General features: G+C 46.7%; 1 protein-coding gene across 1 annotated transcript in view; it reads right to left on the bottom strand.

The window, feature by feature from the left end:
- Nucleotides 1-24709, bottom strand: part of gsg1l (gsg1-like) — a 413877-nt gene that overhangs the window by 74556 nt on the left and 314612 nt on the right. The window contains exon 4 of the mRNA XM_068055680.1: nucleotides 14440-14551. Within this exon, the coding sequence (XP_067911781.1) occupies nucleotides 14440-14551 (112 nt within the window). The remainder of the gene's footprint in view (nucleotides 1-14439; nucleotides 14552-24709) is intronic.

The following is a 24709-nucleotide window of genomic DNA, read 5'->3' as shown; positions in this document are numbered from 1 at the left end:
GTTTCTAACCTCACTAGCACGTGGCACCGGTATCAATCCTGAGATTACTACTCTGCTCGTCCTGCCTTTTAGCTTCCAATCTAACTCCCTATATTCCGTTTTCAGGTCCTCATCCCTTTTCCTAGCTATGTCATTGGTACCGATGTGTATCACGACTTCTGGCTGCTCCTCCTCCCCCTTAAGAATCCTGTCGACTCGATCCGAGACATCCCTGACCCTGGCACCCGGGAGGCAACATACCATCCGGGAGTCTCGTTCGCGACCACAGAATCTCCTGTCTGTTCCTCTAACCATTGAATCTCCTATCACTATCGCTCTCCTATTCTCCCCCCTTCCCTTCTGAGTCACAGAACCAGGCTCAGTGCCAGAGACCTGGCCGCTGTGGCTTTCCCCTTGTAGGTCGTCCCCCCCAACCGTATCCAAAACGGTATACTTATTATTGAGGGGAACGGCCACAGGGGATCCCTGCACTCTGCGCCTAATCCCTTTCCCTCCCCTGATGGTCACCCAGCTACCTTTATCCTGTAACTTAGGTGTCACTACTTCCCTATAACTGCTCTCTATCACCCCCTCAGCCTCCTGAATGATCCGAAGTTCATCCAGCTCCATCTCCAATTCCCTAACGCGGTCTGTGAGGAGCTGGAGTTGGGTGCACTTCTCACAGGTGAAGTCAGCAGGGACACAAGTGGTGACCCTTACCTCCCACATCCTGCAAGAGGAGCACGCAACTGCCCTAGCTTCCATCCCCTCTGCTCTAAATGGACAACAGAGATTAAAAAAGTAAAAATAAAGGAAAACCTTACCTTACCAAACCCTCCACACAAGAATCCGTTTTTTTTGGTTAGAGGAGGAGGATGGGTGGGAGACACCACACGTGTCGTGTTTAGCCACTGCTCGAATATATAAGTTCACTTACCCAGCAGTCCCCATGTCCGCCGAATCATGAGGTAAGTACTTTATAGCTCAACTTGCCTTCCCGTTTCTGGAGCGCTTTTTGAAACCTCCGGTCCTGTTGCTCCTCGGGCTGCTCTGGCTCCTCTCTCTCTCTCATGGGTGTTGCCCATGTTTGATCTGATGCCATGAGACTTTATGGGGTCCGGAGTTGATGTCGAGGACTCCCAGGGCAACTCCCTTCCGACTGTATACCACTGTGCCACCACCTCTGCTGTGTCTGTCTTGTCAGTGTTTGGGATATTGTATGTAAGGTATGATTCCGTGACTATGACTATGTCAGGCTGTTGCTTGATGAGTCTGTGGGACAGCTCTCCCAACATTGGCACAAGCCCCCAGATGTTAGTAAGGATGACTTTGCAGGGTCGTCAGGGCTGGATTTGTCATTGTCGTTTCTGAATCCTAGGTCGATGCTGGGTGGTTCATCGGTTTCAGTCCTTAGGTCGATGCCGGGTGGTCTGTCCAGTTTCATTCCAGTTCCAACAGCCGCATTGCCTGGAGACAGTCCTGCACCAGTGCAGGAAGCCTTCAGGCAGCTGGGGCTCTCCAAACCTCAAGCATCAGAAGGCAATCGCCAAAGTCATCGCAGGCCAAAGGGCATCCTGATCAACAGTCTGCCTCCAGTTCAACTGCTTGCACAGTGGTTCCACCAAGGAACACCCGCAAACATATTTAAAAGACACCTTGACACACATGGGTATTCACAGGTGAGACAGATATACCATGTTTACTTTAATGTAATATGCTTTTCTGCCAATCATCAGCTTTTCTTGTTTGAAAACTGTAGTATAAGGGTTTGAAAGGGTTAATGTCTAGGACAGTGTGAGTAACACCTCCCACTATAATGATGTAAGAGATCACATGAGGAAGAGACTTAAGAAGAAGAAGAAGCAGCATGGCATCAGAGGAGTTAGATACACTGAAGGAAAGTTATATATTGTTCAGTAATATGTAATAAAATATTTATTGTTAAAACTTACCAAAGAATCAGAAATCTCTCCCGGCTGGACTAACCAAACATACAATATGGTGAACTGCAGTGGTTCATGCCATACAATATCCAGAAAACACCCACAAACTACTTCCAAGAAGGTTGGAAAGTCTGATCTGGAAAATGTGGCGCCAAAATTGCAGAACTCGAGAAGAGGCTGTGAGGAGCTCCAGAGCTGCTCCGTGGATTATGTGGAGACATGGAGAGTCAGGGAGTTGGCTTGCAGAGGCATTCAGGCTGCAGCACAGAGGCATGGTGGTCTGTGAAAAAAATCCTCACCCAGTGATCGCAGACTTCGAGTTGGAGAACCAAACAACAGTAGGGGATCAAGTGAAAACCCTTAAAAAGGGTAGAAAATTGTTTTTAAAGGTACACTCGGCAGGCAGCACTGGGAAAACCAAATCCCTAACAAGGGCAGATCACAGGTTGGTGCCATTACACATTACTGAGAAGCATGGATAAACTTCCGATACTGGGAAGAAAAACTGAAAACAGCAAGAAAACTACCAAGAAAGCTTCGAAAAGCCATGGATCTTAAATTTATGCTACCGGAGAGGTTTGGACATATAGAAGGACCAAATCAAACTCAAAATTGGTCACTTTAGAGAACATGATTTTTGAGGTACAGAATTGCTTCAAAATTAGATAGCAAGACTGAAGCAGGGCAAGTCAACGCAATACTTTATTTCAGAGGAGCAATAGCAGATGATGTTATTGCAAGACAAGGCATTAATGAGACATCAGGTAAGTTTGAAGAACTTAAAAGCCTTTGATAATTAGTTCAAACTGAGGAGTATAAAGATTCCAGAAATAGGGCGGTGCGGTGGCGCAGTGGTTAGCACCGCAGCCTCACAGCGCCAGCAACCTGGGTTCAGTTCTGGGTACTGCCTGTGCGGAGTTTGCAAATTCTCCCTGTGACCGCGTGGGTTTCCGTCGGGTGCTCCGGTTTCCACCCACAGCCAAAGACTTGCAGGTTGATAGGTAAATTGGCCATTGTAAATTGCCCCTAGTGTAGGTAGGTGGTAGGGGATGTGGTAGGAATATGGGATTAATGTTGGATTAGTATAAGTGGTTGATGGTCAGCACAGACTCGGCGGGCCAAAGGGCCTGTTTCAGTGCTGTATCTCTAAATAAAATAAAAATAAAAGGGCCAAATTCAACAGAAGGGCCCAGAAACCAGGTGAACCGGTAGAAGACCTTTACAGGCTTGTCAAAGGATGTGAATATGGAGACTTAAAATCAGAATTAATACGAGACCACATTGTAGTTGGTATTGATGATGAATCCCTATCAGACTTATTGCAGTCTGAGGTAGACCTTACCCCAGACAAAGCAATACAGTTGATGAAATTAGCAGAGGTCTGAAGCAAAACAGAGCAATCCTGAGAGGTTGAAGAACAACCTTGAGTTAGGAAACTTCAAACGGCCACGCAGTTCCTTAAGTACAGGACTGTAAAAGAAGCACCAGGAAAGAAGGTAGACTTGGAAGGGAAAGTGCAAGACACTATAAAAACCCTGCCAGTGCTGTGATGCCAAAAAGACCCATAAGTGGGAATCTTCTTCATTGGCCTCCTTATCTCGAGAGACAATGGATAAGCGCCTGGAGGTGGTTAGTGGTTTGTGAAGCAGCGCCTGAAGTGGCGATAAAGGCCAATTCTAGAGTGCCAGGCTCTTCCACAGGTGCTGCAGAGAAATTTGTTTGTCGGGGCTGTTGCACAGTTGGCTCTCCCCTTGCGCCTCTGTCTTTTTTCCTGCCAACTACTAAGTCTCTTCGACTCGCCACATTTTAGCCCCATCTTTATGGCTGCCCGCCAGCTCTGGCGAACGCTGGCAACTGACTCCCACGACTTGTGATCAATGTCACAGGATTTCATGTCGTGTTTGCAGACGTCTTTAAAGCGGAGACATGGACGGCCGGTGGGTCTGATACCAGTGGCGAGCTCGCTGCAAAATGTGTCTTTGGGGATCCTGCCATCTTCCATGCGGCTCACATGGCCAAGCCATCTCAAGCGCCGCTGACTCAGTAGTGTGTACAAGCTGGGGATGTTGGTCGTCTCGAGGACTTCTGTGTTGGAGATACGGTCCTGCCACCTGATGCCAAGTATTCTCCGGAGGCAGCGAAGATGGAATGAATTGAGACGTCGTTCTTGGCTGACATACGTTGTCCAGGCCTCGCTGCCATAGAGCAAGGTACTGAGGACACAGGCCTGATACACTCGGACCTTTGTGTTCCGTGTCAGTGCGCCATTTTCCCACACTCTCTTGGCCAGTCTGGACATAGCAGTGGAAGCCTTACCCATGCGCTTGTTGATTTCTGCATCTAGAGACAGGTTACTGGTGATAGTTGAGCCTAGGTAGGTGAACTCTTGAACCACTTCCAGAGCGTGGTCACCAATATTGATGGATGGAGCATTTCTGACGTCCTGCCCCATGATGTTCGTTTTCTTGAGGCTGATGGTTAGGCCAAATTCATTGCAGGCAACCGCAAACCTGTCGATGTGGCTCTGCAGGCACTCTTCAGTGTGAGATGTTAAAGCAGCATCGTCAGCAAAGAACATTTCTCTGATGAGGACTTTCCGTAGTTTGGACTTCGCTCTTAGACGGGCAAGGTTGAACAACCTGCCCCCTGATCTTGTGTGGAGGAAAATTCCTTCTTCAGAGGACTTGAACGCATGTGAGAGCAGCAGGGAGAAGAAAATCCCAAAATGTGTGGGTGCGAGAACACAGCCCTGTTTCACGCCACTCAGGATAGGAAAGGGGTCTGATGAGGAGCCACCATGTTGAATTGTGCCTTTCATATTGTCATGGAATGAGGTGATGATACTGAGTAGCTTTGGTGGGCATCCAATCTTTTCTAGTAGTCTGAAGAGACCACGTCTGCTGACAAGGTCAAAGGCTTTGGTGAGATCAATGAAAGCAATGTAGAGGGGCGTCTGTTGTTCATGGCATTTCTCCTGTATCTGACGAAGGGAGAACAGCATGTCAACGGTCGATCTTTCTGCACGAAAGCCACACTGTGCCTCAGGGTAGACGCGCTCGGCCAGCTTCTGGAGCCTGTTCAGAGCGACTCGAGCAAAGACTTTCCCCACTATGCTGAGCAGGGAGATTCCACGGTAGTTGTTGCAGTCACCGTGGTTACCTTTGTTTTTATAGAGGGTGATGATATTGGCATCGTGCATGTCCTGAGGTACTGCTCCCTCGTCCCAGCACAGGCATAGCAGTTCATGTAGTGCTGAGAGTATAGCAGGCTTGGCACTCTTGATTATTTCAGGGGTAATGCTGTCCTTCCCAGGGGCTTTTCCGCTGTCTAGAGAATAGTGTCCTGCAAACAAAGCAGAATGCTTTCACTGCAAGAAAGTTGGCCATTTTGGGAAGATGTGCCAAAGTAAAACCTTTACTTTCACAGGTTCAAAAGGAAAAGTCTTCACACATAGAGCTATTCATGATGTTGAACAATTTCCATCAGAAGAGGAATCAGAAAACTTCCTTGGTGAGATCAAAGACCCTAAATCATGCATTTGGGACTGTAGATATATATGTCAATGGACATATCACCAACTTTAAACTGGAGCAAGTGTAACAGTTTTTAATCAGACAACCAACAGAAACTCAGTTACACAGTCCAGGAGGAATTGAACTGAAAGTCAAAGGAAAGCTACAGGCAACACTCCAGTAAAAGGAAAGCAGATATTGGAAACACTGTATGTTCTACAGAATCAATAATTTTCTCTTTTAAGTAGAAGAGCTTGTATAGGCCTTGATCTTATCAGGAAAGTGGAAGCAAATGCATTGTCCAGAGCTACTGTTGACCATCTTACACAACAGGATGTGAATTTTATTCATGAGATTGAGTCATATTCACAGTTCATTGCATCACAATAGCCGGCAAGTTCAAAAATGTTCCAAGAAATTCATCATGCTCAGATGCAAGATGAGGAATGCATGTGTATCCGCCAATATTGTACATTAGGTTAGCTACAGCAGCATTCCAGTGGTAAGGTGATGAACATCTTCTTTGCATATCGAAGGCACTTTACTTTGTGGATGATTTGCAGGTATATGGCGAGAGGCTGGTGATTCCAATCTCACTCCAGTGTCATGAAGCTGCTTCCATTATTAATATTTTTTTGAGGACTCATGTTTAAAAGATTGTGAAAATGGGTTTATTTGAAAGACTGAGGAGATGCCTGGATTTGTTTTTTTTTAAAGATTACTGGAAGGACACTTTGGATTTTTAAAAGAACAACGCTTACTGGAAGAGACAATGAACGCTAAATAAACATAAGGAGCCTTGTTGGCAATTGTTTGCAGAGAAGTTACATGTTGAGGTTTACGGTTGTCAGGAGTTTTTGGCTTTTTGTTTTGAATGCTCAGTGGGTGTGTATCCTGCTAAGAGACAAGCCACCCAACTCATCCTTTGCCACCTGTTTTGAAAAATCCTTTGAGAATCCAGTGTGAAAGCTGAAACCACTGATGCAGTAATTCTCCCGAAAAGCCTGCAAGACTACTCCTCGCGCCTCCTGCACAGAACTGCTCCAGAAAGATCCCAGTGACAGATGTCTATATCTGGACGCCAGACCAAAGGGCTATCTGGAACATTCCCTGTCTTATCCCTTTTCTTCAAGAATTGACAATAACTTGGCCAAAGTTTTTTTTTAAGTTGATCTCTATAGAGGCAGTTTCTTTCATTTTTCTTTATTTTTTCTTTAACCTGTGTGTGTGGGTTTGTTAAGATATTTTAGAAGGGTAGCTATTTATACTCTCACATTTCGAACTGTGCATTAATATACATTGCATCTTTATTGAATCAGTCTTGTTTTATATTTATATTAATTTTGCTGTTTATTAAAGAAACCTGGTTGGCAGATTTTTATTCTGAAACTAATATAAAGTATATAATTGGCTGTATTGGTAACTAGATAAAACATTTAAATATATGTTGTGACCAGTGGAGTAGTGGAACTCGAGAAAGACAGTGAATTCCTCCAACCTCAGTCATAACACCGGGTAGACATCTTGGAGAAAATACACCAGGGCCACACGGGTATCATGAAATGCAGAGCACAGGTTCAGTCGTCCATGTGGTGGTCAGGTATATTGAGAGATATAGAATAAATGATTCCTAACTGCCAGGTATGCACTGTACACAGACCAGAACGAAGAGAACCCCTTATCTCAACCCAAATTCCAACCAGACCATGGGAACATCTGGAGATAGATCTATTCATGTTTAATGGAAAATCCGACCTGATTGTTACTGATTATTTTTCCAGGTGGATTGAAGACCAGCATTTGTACACAATGACTACAGAGACAGTCATTCGAGCTTTAACAGAGATCTTTGCAACACAGGGCATACCTGACAAGACTGTGTCAGATAATGGTCCACAATTTGCAAACGACTGCTTTTCGCACTTTGCGGAAAACTTTGAATTTGTACATCTTACAAGTTCCCCTAGATATCCTCAATCTAATGATGAAACTGAAACAGGAGTCAGAACTATCAAGGCACTGTTAAAGAAGAATGAAGATTTTCAAACAGCACTCCTGAACTACAGATCGACTCCATTGCTATGTGGATTAGCACCATCAGAACTGTTGATGGGGATGAAGCTCAAAACACAACTTCCCATCCTACCCAAAACATTACTTCCAGGGCCAGAAGTCCACGATTATCAGAGAGTTCAAGACAGAGAAAAGTTTTATCAAAAGCAACAAGTTTATAATTTATAATTGGAGATATCGTACCAGGAACCTACCCAAGTTGATGGAAGGAGAAAAGCTCTAGCTACGAAACTAAGACAGAGAAGGAGTCATCGTTCAGAGAGATGAGAATCAACAGAGATCTTATTTAGTACATACGTCAGAAGGTAATATAAGAAGCAACAGGAGAAATCTTATTTCTATTCATCAAAGACATCAATCAGTCAGACATTTGGACAAATCAGATGTTGGTCCTGAAATTTAGAAAGCACCGGATACTACAAACCTCAATGAAGGCCGACCAAGTCAAGAAACAAGAGTTCAGAGAAAGACCATCCGCGTCTGACAACAACACAATCAGGGAGAGTGTGAAACCTCCTGACAGATTGAATCGGTGATGTCAGAGACTTGTGGTAGAGATGGGGTAATATGTAAAAATAAAAAATAATGGACAAAAGGACAAAGATTTGTGGGGAGATGTGGTATAAAAGCTTGAAATGGCTAATGTTTGGGACAGTGTGAGAATTACATCCCACTATGATGATGTAAGAGATCACATGAGAGAGGGACTTGAAGGAGAAGCAGCATGGCTTCAGTGGAGTCAAGCATACTTGCATATAGTTCTCTAATATGTAATAAACGAGTTATTGTTAAAACTTAGGCTGCGTTTGCTGACAGTGCTACCACTAAGTGGCACTGCAGTGGCACATGCGCAAATGCAGAATGTGCCACTAAAACGTCACAAACTGCGACTTCAGGCAGTTGCCAGGACTAAAGATGGCGCGGCTCAAATAATCACATGAAGGCAACCTAACCTAAACACATGGCAGCACACAATGGTGGGAGGGAGAGAGCGGGCGAGTGAGCGTGCGGGCTGGGGACGGGGGGGAGCGGTGCGGGCTGGGGACGGGGGGGAAGCAGGGTGGACTTGGGATGGGGAGGAGCGGAGCGGGCTGGGACAGTGGGGGAGCAGGGTGGTCCGGGGACGGGACGGGGTTGGGGAGGGGAGCGGCCGAAAGAGCGGAGCGGCCGGAGACAGCAGCGAGGGGGCGAGCGGAGCGGCCGGAGAGAGGAGCGAGGTGGGGAGCGGAGCGGATGGAGAGGGCAGCGAGGGGGGGAGCGGAGCGGATGGAAGAGCGGAGCGGCCGGAGAGAGCAGCGAGGGGGGGAGCGGAGTGGACGGAGGGAGCAGCGAGGGGGGGGGAGCGGAGCGGATGGAAGAGTGGAGCGACTGGAGAGAGCAGCCGGAGGGGGGGAGGGGAGCGGCCGGAGAGAGCAGCGAGGGGGAGAGCGGAGCGAATGGAGAGAGCAGCGAGGGGGGGAGCGGAGCGGATGGAAGAGCGGAGCGGCCGGAGAGAGCAGCGAGGTGGGGGGGAGGGGAGCGGCCGGAGAGAGCAGCGAGGGGGGGGAGCGGAGCGAATGGTGAGAGCAGCGGGGGGGGGGAGTGGAGCGGCCGGAGAGAGCAGCGAGGGGGGGGAGGGGAGCGGCCGGAGAGAGCAGCGAGGGGGGGAGCGGAGCGAATGGAGAGAGCAGCGAGGGGGGGGGGGGGGAGCGGAGCGGCCGGAGAGAGCAGCGAGGGGGGGGGGAGCGGAGCGGATGGAAGAGCGGAGCAGCCGGAGAGAGCAGCGAGGGGGGGAGCAGAGCGGATGGAAGAGAGGAGCGGCTGGAGAGAGCAGCGAGGGGGGGAGCAGAGCGGATGGAAGAGCGGAGCGGCTGGAGAGAGCAGCGAGGGGGGGAGCAGAGCGGATGGAAGAGCGGAGCGGCTGGAGAGAGCAGCGAGGGGGGGAGCAGAGCGGATGGAAGAGCGGAGCGGCTGGAGAGAGCAGCGAGGGGGGGAGCAGAGCGGCCAGAGAGAGCAGCGAGGGGGGGAGCAGAGCGGATGGAAGAGCGGAGCGGCTGGAGAGAGCAGCGAGGGGGGGAGCAGAGCGGATGGAAGAGCGGAGCGGTTGGATAGAGCAGTGTGGGGGGGGGGGAGCAGAGCTTGACGCATGGGTGAATACCTGTTGATGTTGCATTGCTGTATGCATAAAGCGCATGCGCAGAGGCTGACCATGCGTGTTGCCCGAAGATGCACACGTCACGCGATGACGTCATCGGCGCAAGCGCTAACTAGTCCTGGCAAGTCAGAACGCAGCGCACGCACAGAGAGCAGGAGCCCGTCTGCGCATGTGCGCACCGTGGCACAGCCTGATGACATCAGTGGCCGGCTGCGTTGTCAGGAATCACTTTGTAAAACTTACCAAAGACTGAGAAATCTCTCCTGGTTGGACTAACCAAAGATACAACAAAAACCACATTCCACGATGGTGTGATTGTGACCCTGCAATCCCATCATAAGCCTTACAGCATTGCTAATGTGGCCATTGACATAATTAACATACTACTGAGCCTGATGTTTCATTGCACGAATTAAGTCACATGGGCACTGGCTCAATTTTTTGCTGTCATTCATGCCGGAGAGACAAATAGTACAGAGGTGGAGGACTTGAGATTACATGCATGATAGTGAGTTTTGGTAGCAAGCATATTTATTGAAATTCATGGATTGTGAAACTGCGAAATTATTGGTTTCTGCCTTGCTTCCCTTGCGTGCTGCTCACTATTTCTGGCCTCCATCACTGTGCTCTGATCTTCCATGAGTGCATGGCCTTGTGTGGTCTCTGTGTCCTCTTCGTCGGAGGATATCTCATGCTCTCATATTTCTTCATCTTGCGAGGCTTCCCTCCTCTGTAGTGCGAAGTTGTGTAGAATGCAACGACGCACACAACCCTGTCTGGTGCATACTGAAGGGCTCCACCAGATCTATCGAGACAATGGAACCGTATCTTCAGCATACCAATGGCTGCTCGATGGTCGCTCTGGCAAATCCTTGGCAGACATTGTTAAGGTCTTCCGCATCATTGCTGGGGTTCCTTACTAGCATCAGAAGTCACGTCTCCAAGAAACCACCCTTGAAGGTGAGCAGGGGGAATGAAAAGCAGTAGCACCTGGGACTGGCGAAGTATGTATGAGTTATGCCAGTTTTTGGGAAAGTGGGCACACAATGTAGGAAGTGCTTTCTGTGATCGCATACCAGTTGGACATTAATTGAATGAAACTCCTTTCTGTTTATGAAGGTGGCTGGCTGGTCCATGGGAGGCTTGATGGCCACATACATGCAGCTGATCACACCTTGGACCTGTGGGAATCCTGCATTAGCCCCAAATCCCTCTTGACCTGACTCTCATGGTCTGTCCTGTAGTGTACATAGTCACTATCCCTCCTGAACAGAGCACTGGTCATCACCTTGATGCAGCAGTGCACTGCAGATTGAGAGACCCTGCACATGTATCCGGTGGATCCCTGGAATGATGCAGAGGCATAAAGGTTTAGGGCCATGGTAATTTTGAAGGCCAGAGGCATCGGGTGACCACCAAATCCCATTGGTCACAGATCATCATTTAGCAGTGCGCAGATGTCTGTGACTGCCTCCCTAGAAAACCACAGTCTTCTCTGGTAGTTTCAGTCAGACATCTGCAGGTATGTCACCTGGGTCCTATAGACTCGCTGGCATATCTGGGCTCTTCTTTGCCTTGGCAGCTGCTGCTGCCCGCATCTGGGAACTTCCTCTTGAGCCGCAGCTGCCTCTTGGGCCTGCCTCTGGCTGATTCGCCTCAGACAGCAAGGGGATCCAGGAAAACATGGTAAATCATACCCATCCCAATCCTCCTTGGACCTTCAGCTTCCTTCAAAAGGTAAAGTACACCTATCTGGGCAAAGCTTTGTGTTAATTTGGCTTCTGCAGGATTCCTGCATTAGCTCTATGGTATGGATTGATGTTGGTCTCATAACTTTTCAAAAAGTGCAAACCATCATGACCATACCAACACTAAGTATCCTGTACTGGACTCTCAACAAATACCACCTATACACTGGCAGAGTTTCCCTTCCCCTCCCAACATTATGCACTTGCAGAACTCCCCCCTCCCCTCACACAATGCATCTGCAAATTGAGCTTAGTGGCAATGTCCAATTTAAAAACCACTTCTCCTGGATACCAACGGTTAACATACCCAACCTCTGGAAGCACTGAGAACTCTCGCCTCAGTGGTGCCAGCTTTTCGAAGACGGGAAAACGAAGGCACATGTGTGCTGCACATCATACACTAGATTGTGAACGTCTGGTAGGATTGTATTCAATTACAGGCAAAACTGTATGTAACAGATTTAAATTATGATCCTGTTGCATTGGGGGTGGAAGTGCTGCCACGGAACTTCTCTGCCACTGGCATTATGGCATCGGGTTCCATTGCGGACGACTCTGCGCCAATTCACCGTCTGCCCTGCCAAAAAACCCACCCTTTACAGGGACATAAAATCCAGCCCTTTGAAACGGAAGTTTTCTAATTAAATGACTAGAGTAAGCTGTTCCTATTCTCGCAGTGACTTCTCAGTTTATTTCAGACTTTTCAGATATTTTAATCATTCAGCACAAGCTTCACTTGTACCTTAACTAATGTGATGAAGTTAAAATGCAGTATTTGCTTGCTTGGGTAATTTGGGTTTAAAAGATGGCGAGAGGCAATAAATATATCACTAGGAGAAATACTAAAGAATGGCTGAGGCAGTTGTACCTGATTCATTTTGAGAGTGTGGTGAACCTGAAGTAAATCAGTGGGCTGAATTTTATGGGCCTCCAGGAGGCGGGATGGGAGGCGGGGTGCGGCCCATAAAAGAGCAACGGAAGGCGGGGGCGCGGAGTGCCTGTCACCTTCCCATCACTCTGCAATTACGTTGGATGGGAATGGCCAAATACAGCCTTGCTATCCAGAGGCCAATTGAAGTCCTTTAGTGGCCAATTATTAGTCACTTCAGGGCCTCTTCCTGTTGCCGTTGGTATTACACAAGAAGCGGAGTGGGGGTAGGAGGGAGGGCACTCAGTAAAACAAAGAGGCCTCCCTGCTAGTTGGGGGGTCCTCCTCTGGGGGCAATCTGTGGCCCACATAGGGCCCCTGGTGGCAACGGCTGCCATTCTGCCAAGCCCCCCAGTGCCCTCAATGATCAACCTCCCCAACCCCTTGCCGGGGCCTACTGGACTGGTCCCGGCAACCTGGCCACACTTACCTGAGGTCTGAGCTCCAGTGATGGTCCTAGTCCTGGGCCTCTTGTAGGGCCGGCGGTGGCCACCAGTCCCAGTGACACTGCCGATACTACTGAGCTGTCGTCTCTCTGATTGGCTGGCAGTTAGGGGGTGTGGGATGGGCGGAAGACCCTGGCACTGGGCAGTTAATTGCCCAAGCAACATTAAATTGAGCTGAGGTGTCTCCAAAGTGCTGAGGTGGGGTTCCTCTTGCTTTTTTGACCCAGTGTCAGGATTCCTGTTGGCTCCATAAACTATAGCCCAGTGTTACTGTATTGGTTTCAGAAGGAAATAGTTCGACAAGCAGCATATTTTCAATTCTACCACTGGAATAGGAAATAATTTAAACTATGTCTATCAATAAAATGATGCAATATAGATTTTTAGTATCTAATCAATGCTTCCTTAGTAACTGTCATGCCAACGTACCATGTTGAATGATAACTTTTTTAATCCACCGGCTAGAGACCAGAGTTTTAATTAAAAAGTAACAGATAAAAGATGACTTTGCTAACAGCTTAAGATGGCCATCTAATTTGCAATACTGTATCCTACATTCCAAAACCTCTGAGGTGCAGACGAAGTGTCTGCCCTATCCCAGCAAGAACCAAGACCTGGGAAATGTTCCATTAGCAAGGCATCAAGACTATCACTTGAACAATGGAACCATGGTTGCAAGAAAGAAATCTCCAGGCATGGGCTGTTTTAGTTGCAAGAAGAATTACACACTGCTAACTACCATGCTTGAATCATGGGTGATTGTCATGTGACAACCCCCCCCCCCCACCCCCCCAATCTGTGTTTTAAGCTGATGTGTCTGCAGCAGGCTGACAAGCTTCTGGACTCTGACAAATGCAGACCCAAGTGAGGGTCCCTCCTCTCTCTCTCCATTCCAGCTTGCAAGGTTTGTACCCTACCTGCTGACTGACCACACTGCATATTCTGGCTGCAACCAGAGACTCCTTGGGGAAATCATCCACATTGCTGTCTCCGAGAGACCCACTGAATCAGTCATCTATCTCTTCAAACTGGAAGCCTCAGGAACACCGAAGTCAGCTAGAAGCCAGCAGAATCACCAAACTCTACAGACTGTATACCCCTTTTTCTATGGACTATAACTCGATCAATCTACCCTTCCTTACTCTGTAACCTATTTGTGAGTATGTGAGCCTCGTGTGTGTGTGTGTGTGTGAAAGTTGGAGCATAGTTTATTGTTTTACTTAGATCAGTTTAGGTCCAATAAAATTAACCTCTTTCTTTGTTAAACTGAAGAAACCTGTTGATTGGTTCTTCTTATGATCATAGCACATAAATAATCAAACACTCACTGAATTGGCAAGTACATCCACTTTGAAAAGGAATTAAACCTGTTGTGGTCAAACAAGGAGAGGGAAAAAAGGGAAGCTCTTTGACCTCCTCCTCACCCGAACATATGTCATTAATTTTGCCCACATTACTTAACCAGACAGTGGTAAGTTAGAGCCTGCAGCCCCTCCTTCATTGTGCAACATCTAACAATGAATGGAAAATTATTCAAAGGACAGACATAATAGAAGTCAACAGTGATCATTATAAATGAAAAGCAGTGGAATTCATATCATGAAATATATTTTGGTTACTGGGGATGAGCATTTTGGCTATGATTTAAATGATGTGATACATGAGAAGCTTCATACCAGAATGACCAGCCATAGTCCCAGGTGTATGGTCTCCAGTCCTCAGGTCCAAGGCTGACGGTCACCTGGAACACTTGCGTATACATCACATGGGCCACCATTCCTAGCAGTCCTAAATATAAAGAGGTAAAAGTGCACTCTTGTAAAGTCAACCAAAAAGCAGTTTTTAAAATAGCATGGAGGATGTTTGTACATTTTTTTTTAGAGATACAGCACTGAAACAGGCCCTTCGGCCCACTGAGTCTGTGCCGACCAACAACCACCCATTTATACTAATCCTACATTAATCCCATATTCCATACCAATCCCCACAATTCTCCTACCACCTACGTACACTAGGGGCAATTTACAATGCCCAATTTACCGATCAACCTGCAAATCTTTGGCTGTGGGATGAAACCGGAGCACCCGGCGGAAACCCATGCAGTCACAGGGAGAACTTGCAAACTCCACACAGGCAGTACCCAGAATTGAACCCGGGTCGCTGGAGCTGTGAAGCTACGGTGCTAACCACTGCGCCACCCAAACATAGCCAAGGTGCTTTAATACCTGCTGTCATTGTACAACAGTGGAAAGCTTTCATCTTGCCACAAAATAACAGAATTGTTACAGTGCAGAAGGAGGCCTTTCAGCCCATCATGACCGCAGCAGCTCTCCAAAAGAGCAATTCACTCATTTCCACTCCCCGCCTTCTCGCCATAACCCTGTACATTCTTCCTTTTCATATAACTGTCCTGTTCCCTTTTGTATGCTTCAATTGAATCTGCCTCCACCACGTTCTCAGGCAACGCATTCCAGTCCTTAATCACTCGCTGCGTGAAAAAGTTTCTCCTCATGTCACTTTTGCTTCTTACCAAATACTTTAAATCTGTGCCCTCTCGTTCTCAATCCTTTCACGAGTGTGAACAGTTTCTCTCTATCTACTCAGTCCAGACCCCTCATGATTTTGAATACCTCCATCAAATCACCTCTCAGCTTTCTCTTCTCCAAGGAAAACAGTCCTAACTTCTCCAATCTATCTTCATGACTGAAATTCATCATCCCTGGAACCATTCTCGTGAATCTTTTCTGTACTCTCTCCAATGCCCTCACGTCTATCCAAAAGTGCAGTGCCCAGAATTGGACACAATACTTCAGCTGAGGCTGAACTAGTGTCTTATACAAGTTCAACATAACTTCCTTGAATACAATCCTCACAGCTCCAGCGACCCGGGTTCAATTCTGGGTCCTGCCTGTGTGGCGTTTGCAAGTTCTCCGTGTCTGCGTGGGTTTTCTCCGGGTGCTCCGGTTTCCTCCCACAAGCCAAAAGACTTGCAGGTTGTTAGGTAAATTGGCCATTATAAATTGCCCCTAGTATAGGTAGGTGGTAGGGAAATATAGGGACAGGTGGGGATGTGGTAGGAATATGAGGTTAGTGTAGGATTAGTATAAAATGGGTGGTTGATGGTCGGCACAGACTTGGTGGGCCGAAGGGCCTGTGTCAGTGCTGTATCTCTAAAAAAACTAAAACTTGCTCTTATACTCTATGCCCCTATTAATAAAGCCCAGGATACTGTATGCTTTATTAACTGCTCTCTCAACCTGTCCTGTCATCTTCAATGACTTATGCACATATACACCCAGGTCGCTCTGCTCCTGCAGCACCTTTAGAACTGTACCCTTTATTTTACATTGTCTCTCCATGTTCTTCCTACCAAAATGAATCACTTCACATTTCTCTGCATTGAACTTCATCTGCCACCTGTCTGCCCATTCCACCAACTTGTCTATGTCCTTTTGAAGTTCTACACTATCCTCCTCACAGTTCACAATACTTCTACGTTTTGTATCATCTGCAAACTTTGAAATTATGTCCTGTATACCAAGATTTAGGTCATTAATATATATCAGGAAAAGCAAGGGTCCCAACACTGATCGCTGGGGAACTCCACTGCAAACCTTCCTCCAGCCTGAAAAACATCCCTGAACCACTACACATTGTTTACTGTCACCAATTCTGTATCCATGTTGCTACCGTACCTTTTATTCCATGAGCTTGGTCACAAGTCTGTTATGTGGCACTGTATAAAACGCCTTTTGAAAGTCCATGTACACCACATCAGTAGCAATGCCCTCATCAACCCTCTCTGTTACCTCCTCAAAAAACTCCAGCAAGTTAGTTAAACATGATTTTCCTTTAAGAAATCCATGCTGGCTTTCCTTAATTAACCTGCATTTGTCCATGCGAGTATTAATTTTATCCCGAATTATTTTTTCTCAAAGTTTTCCAACCACCGAAGTTAAGCTGACTGGCCTGTACTTGCTGGGCTTTTTTGAACAACGGTATAACGTTTGCAATTCTCCAGTCCTCTGGTACCACCCCCGAGTTTAAGGAAGACTGAAAAATTATGGCCAGTGCCTCTGCAATTTCCATCCTCATTTCCCTCACTATCCTTGGATGCATCTCCTCTGGTCCTGGTGCTTTATCCACTTTAAGTATAGCCAAAAATGAGCAGTAGATGGCTGAAACCTGTTTTTTAAAAATTCATTAATGGGATGTGGGTGTCACTGGCCAGGCCAGCATTTATTGCCCATCCCTAATTGCCCTTGAGGAGGTGGTGGTGAGCTGCCCTTTTGAACTGCTGCAGTCCATTTGGGGTAGGTATACCCACAGTGCTGTTAGTGTGGGAGTTCCAGGATTTTGACTGAGCGACAGTGAAGGAACGGCAAAATAGTTCCAAGTCAGGATAGTGTGTAACTTGGAGGGGAACTTGCACGTGGTGGTATTCCCATGTATTTGCTGCCCTTCTCCTTCCAGTTGGTAGAGGTTGCGGGTTTGGAAGGTGCTGTCTAAGGAGCCTTGGTGCATTGCTGCAGTGCATCTTGTAGATGGCACACACTGCTGCCAATGTGCGTCGGTGGTGTAGGGAGTGAATGTTTGTAGATGGGGTGCCAATCAAGCGGGCTGCTTTGTCCTGGATGGTGTCGAGCTTCTTGAGTGTTGTTGGAGCTGCAACCATCCAGGCAAGTGGAGAGTATTCCATCACACTCCTGACTTGTGCCTTGTAGATGGTGGACAGGATTTGGGGAGTCAGGAGGTGAGTTACTCGCCTCAGGATTCCTAGCCTCTGACCTGCTCTTGTAGCCATGGTATTTATATGGCTACTCCAGTTCAGTTTCTGGTCAATGGTAGCCCCTAGGATGTTGATAGTGGGGGATTCAGCGATGGTAATGCTGTTGAATGTCAAGGGGAGATGGTTAGATTCTCTCTTGTTGGAGATGGTCATTGCCTGGCACTTGTGTGGTGCGAATGTTACTTGCCACTTATCAGCCCAAGCCTGGATATTGTCCAGGTCTTGCTGCATTTCTACACGGACTGCTTCAGTATCTGAGAAGTCACGAATGGAGATGAACATTGTGCAATCATCGGCGAACATCCCCACTTCTGGCCTTATGATTGATGGAAGGTCATTGATGAAGCAGCTGCAGATGGTTGGCCCTAGGACACTACCCTGAGGAACTCCTGCAGTGATGTCCTGGAGTTCAGATGATTGACCTCCAGCAACCACAACCATCTTCCTTTGCACTGGGTTTGACTCCAGCCACCGGAGGATTTTCCCCCTGATTCCCATTGACCTGAATTTTGCTGGGGCTCCTTGATGCCATACTCAGTCGAATGTTGCCTTGATGTCCTCACCTCTTCAGTTCAGCTCTTTTGTCCATGTTTGAACCAACGTTGAACTGAGGTCAGGAGCTGAGTGGCCCTGGCGGAACCCAAACTGAGCGTCACTGAGCAGGTTATTGCTAAGCAAGTGCCGCTTGATGGCACTGTTGATGACACCTTCCATCACTTTACTGATGATTGAGAGTAGGCTGATGGGGCGATAATTGGCTGGGTTGGACTTGTCCTGCTTTTTGTGTACAGGACATACCTGGGCAATTTTCCACATTGCAGGGTAGATGCCAGTTTTGTAGCTGTACTGGAACAGCTTGGCTAGGGGTGCGGCAAGTTCTGGAGCACAGGTCTTCAGTACTATTGCCGGAATATTGTCAGAGCCCATAGCTTTTGCAGTATCCAGTGCCTTCAGTTGTTTTTTAATATCATGCGGAGTAAATCGAATTGGCTGAAGTCTGGCATCTGTGATTCTGGGAACTTCAGGGGGAGGCCGAGATGGATCATCAACTCGGCACTTCTGGCTGAAGATTGTTGCAAATGCTTCAGCCTTGTCTTTCGCACTGATGTGCTGGGCTCCCCCATCATTGAGGATGGGGATATTTGTGGAGCTACCTCCTCCAGTTACTTGTTTAATTGTCCACCACCATTCACGGCTGGATGTGGCAGGGCTGCAGAGCTTAGATCTGATCCGTTGGTTATGGGATCGTTTAGCTCTGTCTATCGCATGCTGCTTACACAGTTTCGCATGCAAGTAGTCCTGGAGTGTAGCTTCACCAGGTTGACACCTCATTTTGAGGTATGCCTGGTGCTGCTCCTGGCATGCCCTCCTGCACTCTTCATTGAACTAGGGTTGGTCTCCTGGCTTGATGGTAATGGTAGAGTGGGGGATATGGTGGACCATGAGGTTACAGATTGTGGTTGACTACAATTCTGCTGCTGCTGATGGCCCACAGTGCCTCATGGATACCCAGTTTTGCATTGCTAGATCTGTTCGAAATCTATCCCATTTAGCACGGTGATAGTGCCGCACAACACGATGGAGGGTGTCCTCAATTTGAAGGCGGGATTTTGTCTCCACAAGGACTGTGCGGTGGTCACTCCTACCAATACTGTCATAGACAGAAGCATCTGCAGCAGGCAGATTGGTGAGGATGAAGTCAAGTATGTTTTTCCCTTGTGTTGGTTCCCCCACCACCTGCCACAGACCCAGTTTCGCAGCTATGTCCTTTAGGACTCGGCCAGCTCGGTCAGTAGTGGTGCTTGACATTTAAGTCCCCCACCCAGAGTACATTTTCTGCCCTTGCCACCCTCAGTGCTTCCTCCAAGTGGTGTTCAACATGGAGGAGTTCTGAGTCATCAGCTGAGGGAGGGCGGTAGGTGGTAATCAGTAGGAGGTTACCTTGCCCAAGTGTGACCTGATGCCATGAGACTTCATGGGGTCCGGAGTCGGTGTTGGGGACTCCCAGAGCAACCCCCTCCCTACTGTATACCACTGTGCCACCACCTCTGGTGGGTCTGTCCTGCCGGTGCGACAGGGCATACCGGGGATGGTGATGGCAGTGTCTGGGACGTTGTCTGTTAGGTATGATTCCGTGAGTATGACTATGTCAGGCTGTTGCTTGACTAGTCTGTGGGACAGCTCTCCCAACTTTGGCACAAGCCCCCAGATGTTAGTAAGGAGGACTTTGCAGGGTCGACAGGGCTGGGTTTGCCGTTGTCGTTTCCTAGGTCGATGCCAGGTGGTCCGTCCGGTTTCATTCCTTTTTATTGACTTCGTAGCGGTTAGGTACAACTGAGTGGCTTGCTGGGCCATTTCAGAGGGCATGTAAGAGTTAACCACATTGCTGTGGGTCCGCAGTCACATGTAGGCCAGATCAGGCAAGGACAGCAGATTTCCTTCCCTAAAGGACATTAGTGAACCAGATGGGTTTTTTCAACAATCGACAATATTTTCACGGCCATCATTAGACTAGCTTTTAATTCCAGATTTATTAATTCAATTCAAATTCCACCTTCTGCTGTGGTGGGATTTGAACCCATGTCCCAGAGAAATACCCTGGGTCTCTGGGTTACTAGTCCAGTGATAATATCACTACGCCACCGCCTACCCATATGCGCAGAATTCACCTGCCACCATTTTGAATCACCTACTCTAAATTTTTATTTATTTAGAGATACAGCACTGAAACAGGCCCTTCGGCCCACCGAGTCTGTGCCGACCATCAACCACCCATTTATACTAATCCTACTAATTCCATATTCCTACCACATCCTCACCTGTCCCTATATTTCCCTACCACCTACCTATACTAGGGGCAATTTATAAAGGCCAATTTACCTATCAACCTGCAAGTCTTTGGCATGTGGGAGGAAACCGGAGCACCCGGAGGAAACCCACGCAGACACAGGGAGAACTTGCAAACTCCACACAGGCAGGACCCGGAATTGAACCCGGGTCGCTGGAGCTGTGAGGCTGCGGTGCTAACCACTGCGCCACTGTGCCGCCCATAAATCAGTCACAGCATTGAGCAGGAACAGCCTGGAGGGCTCCATTTCTGGCAATATTTGTAGGAGTCGTCAGCTACCTTCAGGTAAACCGCAATTCATTTATTCAGACTGCTAGTGTGCTGTTTTTGAGCTTTTTGAGAGCTTGGCGATGGAACTACCCAAAAGTGAAAGTAAATTGGTGCATTTTTTGTTTTTGACCGGGTCAAACTTTGGATTGGTTTCAACAAGCTTGGTCCTTGCACTGACATTGTGGCTGGAAGAGGAGGAAGAAGAGGAGAAGGCTAGAATCCAGGGAGCTGCAGAGAGAAGAGACCGAAGGAGGTCAGCATTACTCCACAGCAGTGTACAGGACAAGAAGTTATCTGCAGTTCAGCAAGGAGAAGTGTATGATGAAGCTCAGCTTTACTAGGGTCATTGAACTCTAACCTGCTCCAGCACCCATAACAGCTCAGCATACCGTCATGTACATCCTTGTCAGTTGCCTTGCCTCGGTATCATTCCAGACTGCAGTAGGTGACAACTGTAACACCTCCAACATCTATCGAGCACATCTGCATTAACCAGTGACAGATGAGCACTGTGTTAAAGCTACTGCTCTCAGATGCTTCCTCGTGGATGCCATGAGGGATGAAGACATCTTGCGAGCTTTAACAGAATTATTAGTGTTGTGATAGTGTATTTGTTCGTATGTTAAATATAATTATTTAAATATATGTTTATGCCATTATGTATATCAACACAGGGAACCTGAGCACAGATGAAGAGATAAGGCACATTTGGTGCCATACCTGTACTCAAGCCATCATGCAACAAACCATGGGCAAACTGAAGTAATCCTTATACTGTTTATATAGATCTAGAGGTATCCTGCATTACAGCCCCTTAAGTGTCTCTAGGATCATCAATGTCCGCTGCATGCTGCACAAGTTGGCATTCAGAGGAGCCAAACTAAGCCAACTGTAGAAGAACGGTTGGAGGTGGAGGAGTTTGCATGATGGGAAGTGTTATGACCAAGGCTGAGGTGATGCACTGATAATTCAGTCCCACTACTCCACAGGTTACAGAATATCAAGAAAGTTTCCCACCTACCAAAGAATAGCCAAATTAAACACTCCATTTGTTCCACAGAATAAAGCACAAAAAGCCAGGTTTATTTAACCAACAACATTAACTATTTATTAGAAAAGAAATAATAAATCTTAAACAATAATGAGATATGAAAAGATTTTTTAAAGCTCCTTATTCTTCCTAGACCTCATACACACACACATTTCTTATGAATAAAAAGAAGAAAAAAATTGAGCTTATCATGTTCTGGTAGGATGCCTTTGGCACAGTGAGGTATCCCAGAGTCGAATAGTCATATGCCACTCAAAGTCTCTCCTGGCAAGGTTGATGAACAGTCTGTGATGGGTAGACATTCAAGGCAATTTGTCTGTAGCAGGCGTCACATACGTCTTTCAGCAGGGGTGCAGCAAATGATCTGCTCAGGACTCACAGCAGCAACACAGTAGTAGAAGCTTTCTGCAGGTTCCAGGGTTTCCCAAAATACAGGAGGCAACAGGAACCACTCTGGATGCAGGAATTCTTCAGAGACAGGAGGGAATAGGAATTTTTTAAATATTTTTTTTTGTGAGATGTAGGTTTCACTGGCTAGGCCAACATTATTGCCCATCCCTAACTGGGTGGTGTGCCAGGCCATTTCAAAGGGCATCGTGAGAGTGAACCACATTGCTATGGGTCTGGTGTCACATGTAGGTCAGACTAAGTAAGGACAACATATTACCTTCCCTAAAGGACATTAGTGAGCCAGATGGGTTTTTAGAACAATTGACAATCTTCTAAGCCTATAGATAAGTATATTTTCTGCAACACTGTGTCTGTATAAAAATGATAATTTAACAGGCTTTTCTTCAATGACAGGAGACGAGATCCGTTGACACAGTGGACTTCTCAGGGTCTTTTAGAGAGGTGCTGGAAAGCTGAGCTGGGTTGTGGTCTTCTCGCCTTCCTTGGGAATTCTCTTCTCCTTCTGCAGGCTTGACTCTTTAAACATTCAGCAAGAATCTGGTCTCTTCCTCCTTGACACTTATTCAGCAGCAGGCACCGACTTTATCTCATTCCAGAAGGTAAACACTGACACTACAACCAAAAGCTTGTGAGTTTGCTGCTCTCTCAGGTGCACATTGCTGCTCCCGGGCTTGTCCTGTCAAAAAGCACGTGACTGTCACTTCTCTGCACACATCTTCCCCAATTACCAGGGTTTCTGTTCTATTTTAACTTGACTCATGCGACAATCAGTAAACATTCTTGCTGAACAGCTCATTCAGTGTCCTCTTGATTAGCCTCTTGAAAAAGAACTGGTCCAACATTTCTTCAGTTTGACTATGAATTCCTCAAAAAATATTTTTAGCAAAAATAGAAGCACTGTTATAACAATAGTCAAAGACGGGTATACAGAACAGATTAGCGGTGGGTTTCGTCTACTGCTCCACGCCACAAAACCGATAAAAGTTCTCCTCCTGGAGGTGAGCCCTTTGGTCTCGAGGCTGCTTGTGGGAGCTTAATTGGCCGAATTGCTGCATTGGTCTCAATGTAGATCACTGAAATCTCTTTGGAACAATGTTTCCACTACCAGTGGGAGATCTCGACTGCCAGCAATACCAGTCAGAAATCTGGTTGTACATATCCACCTTTATCTTATTATACATTTTAATGGCCAGAAAACAAGCATTGTATGGCCGAGTTTTCAATTCGCACTGCTATCCAACTCAATCTTTCCTAGAAATTCCAGTAAAAGGGAAAAGGTAAATTTGGATTTGAAAAGCCTGAAGATTGTCAAAGTCTTCAGGCTTTTCAAATCCAAATTTACCTTTTCCCTTTTACTGTCCCTGCACTTTCAAATATGATAATTAGACTGGTTTGTACGATGCCTTCAAATCATAGTGTTTGGTATTTTATTAATGTCGAGCCACTGAACTCCTGAGTGAAGCAAGCGTAAGTGAATTTGTTGCAACATGACAAGATTGCAGTGTAATAAATTAATGTAAAATACCTTGTCCTATTTATTTATCATTGTTATACAGACACAGTGTTGCAGAAAATATACTGATCTCTAGGCTTAGAATCAGATACAACTTATACATCAGAATCTAGTGTTCAGGTAAAGACCAAATAAAGACTATTGCAACTCCCACACGCCCGGCCCCACCCGCCCATCCTTCCGCAATGCATCGCGTAGACACACGCACCAAGGGCGCTCTCCTTCCCCCTGGTTTTAAGTACTTGCAGTGAAAAGTAGCTGTCTCCTTAGATACCGTATAATCTTATCAATTGCATCCTTCCTTTTCAGAAACTGAAGGGCTTCTTTGTTGTGGACATTCATCACACACATCAGTATTATGAATTATTAAGCTGAATTTCTGTAAGAATTGAAATACATGGGAAAGGGTTAAATACATCAATGTCAATGAAAATGTATGTGCCCACAAGAGAAGGCTGTGGGATTAATTTTTTGATTCATTCATGGAATGTGGGTGTCGCTGGCAAGGCCAGCTTTTATTGTCCTTGAGAAAGTCGTGGTGATGCTGTTCTGTGGCTTCAATGAGATTGAAAATAATGAAGTGTAGAAAAATAGTAAGAGAAAAGATTTTGAGGGTGCTTCAAACAAGATAAGGACAAAATCTAGTCATAAACAAGTGGATTACAAAAGCCCAAAGAAGTTAGGTGAAATCATGGACAAGGGCACAGAAATCAGTGGAATACCAGAGGCTGACTGTCTCAACAGCTTAATGGAGGAGGAGATGTCTCTGCTTTGAGATACTCCAGCTCAGAGTATTTCAGCTGGACTGCAAATCAGAAAGTTATGGGTTCAAGTCCCAGTCTAGAGTTTGAGCATAATAATTAAGGTTGGCACTCCAATGCAGTACTGAGGGAGTGCTGAACTATCAGAGATGCCATCTTTCAGATAAAAGATTAAGCCAAAGCTCTGTCTGCACTCACAAATGGAAGCAAAGGATCCTTAAACCCAATTCTTGGGACAATTCAAATTTGTCCCTCCAGAAGTATAGAATAGTGCAGCACAGAAGGAGACCATTTGGCCCATCG

The sequence above is a fragment of the Heterodontus francisci genome, chromosome 24, assembly GCF_036365525.1.
Source record: "Heterodontus francisci isolate sHetFra1 chromosome 24, sHetFra1.hap1, whole genome shotgun sequence".
Lineage (NCBI taxonomy): Eukaryota > Metazoa > Chordata > Chondrichthyes > Heterodontiformes > Heterodontidae > Heterodontus > Heterodontus francisci.
The sequence above is the reverse complement of the archived record's forward strand: the minus strand, read 5'-3'. Positions and strand labels throughout refer to the sequence as shown.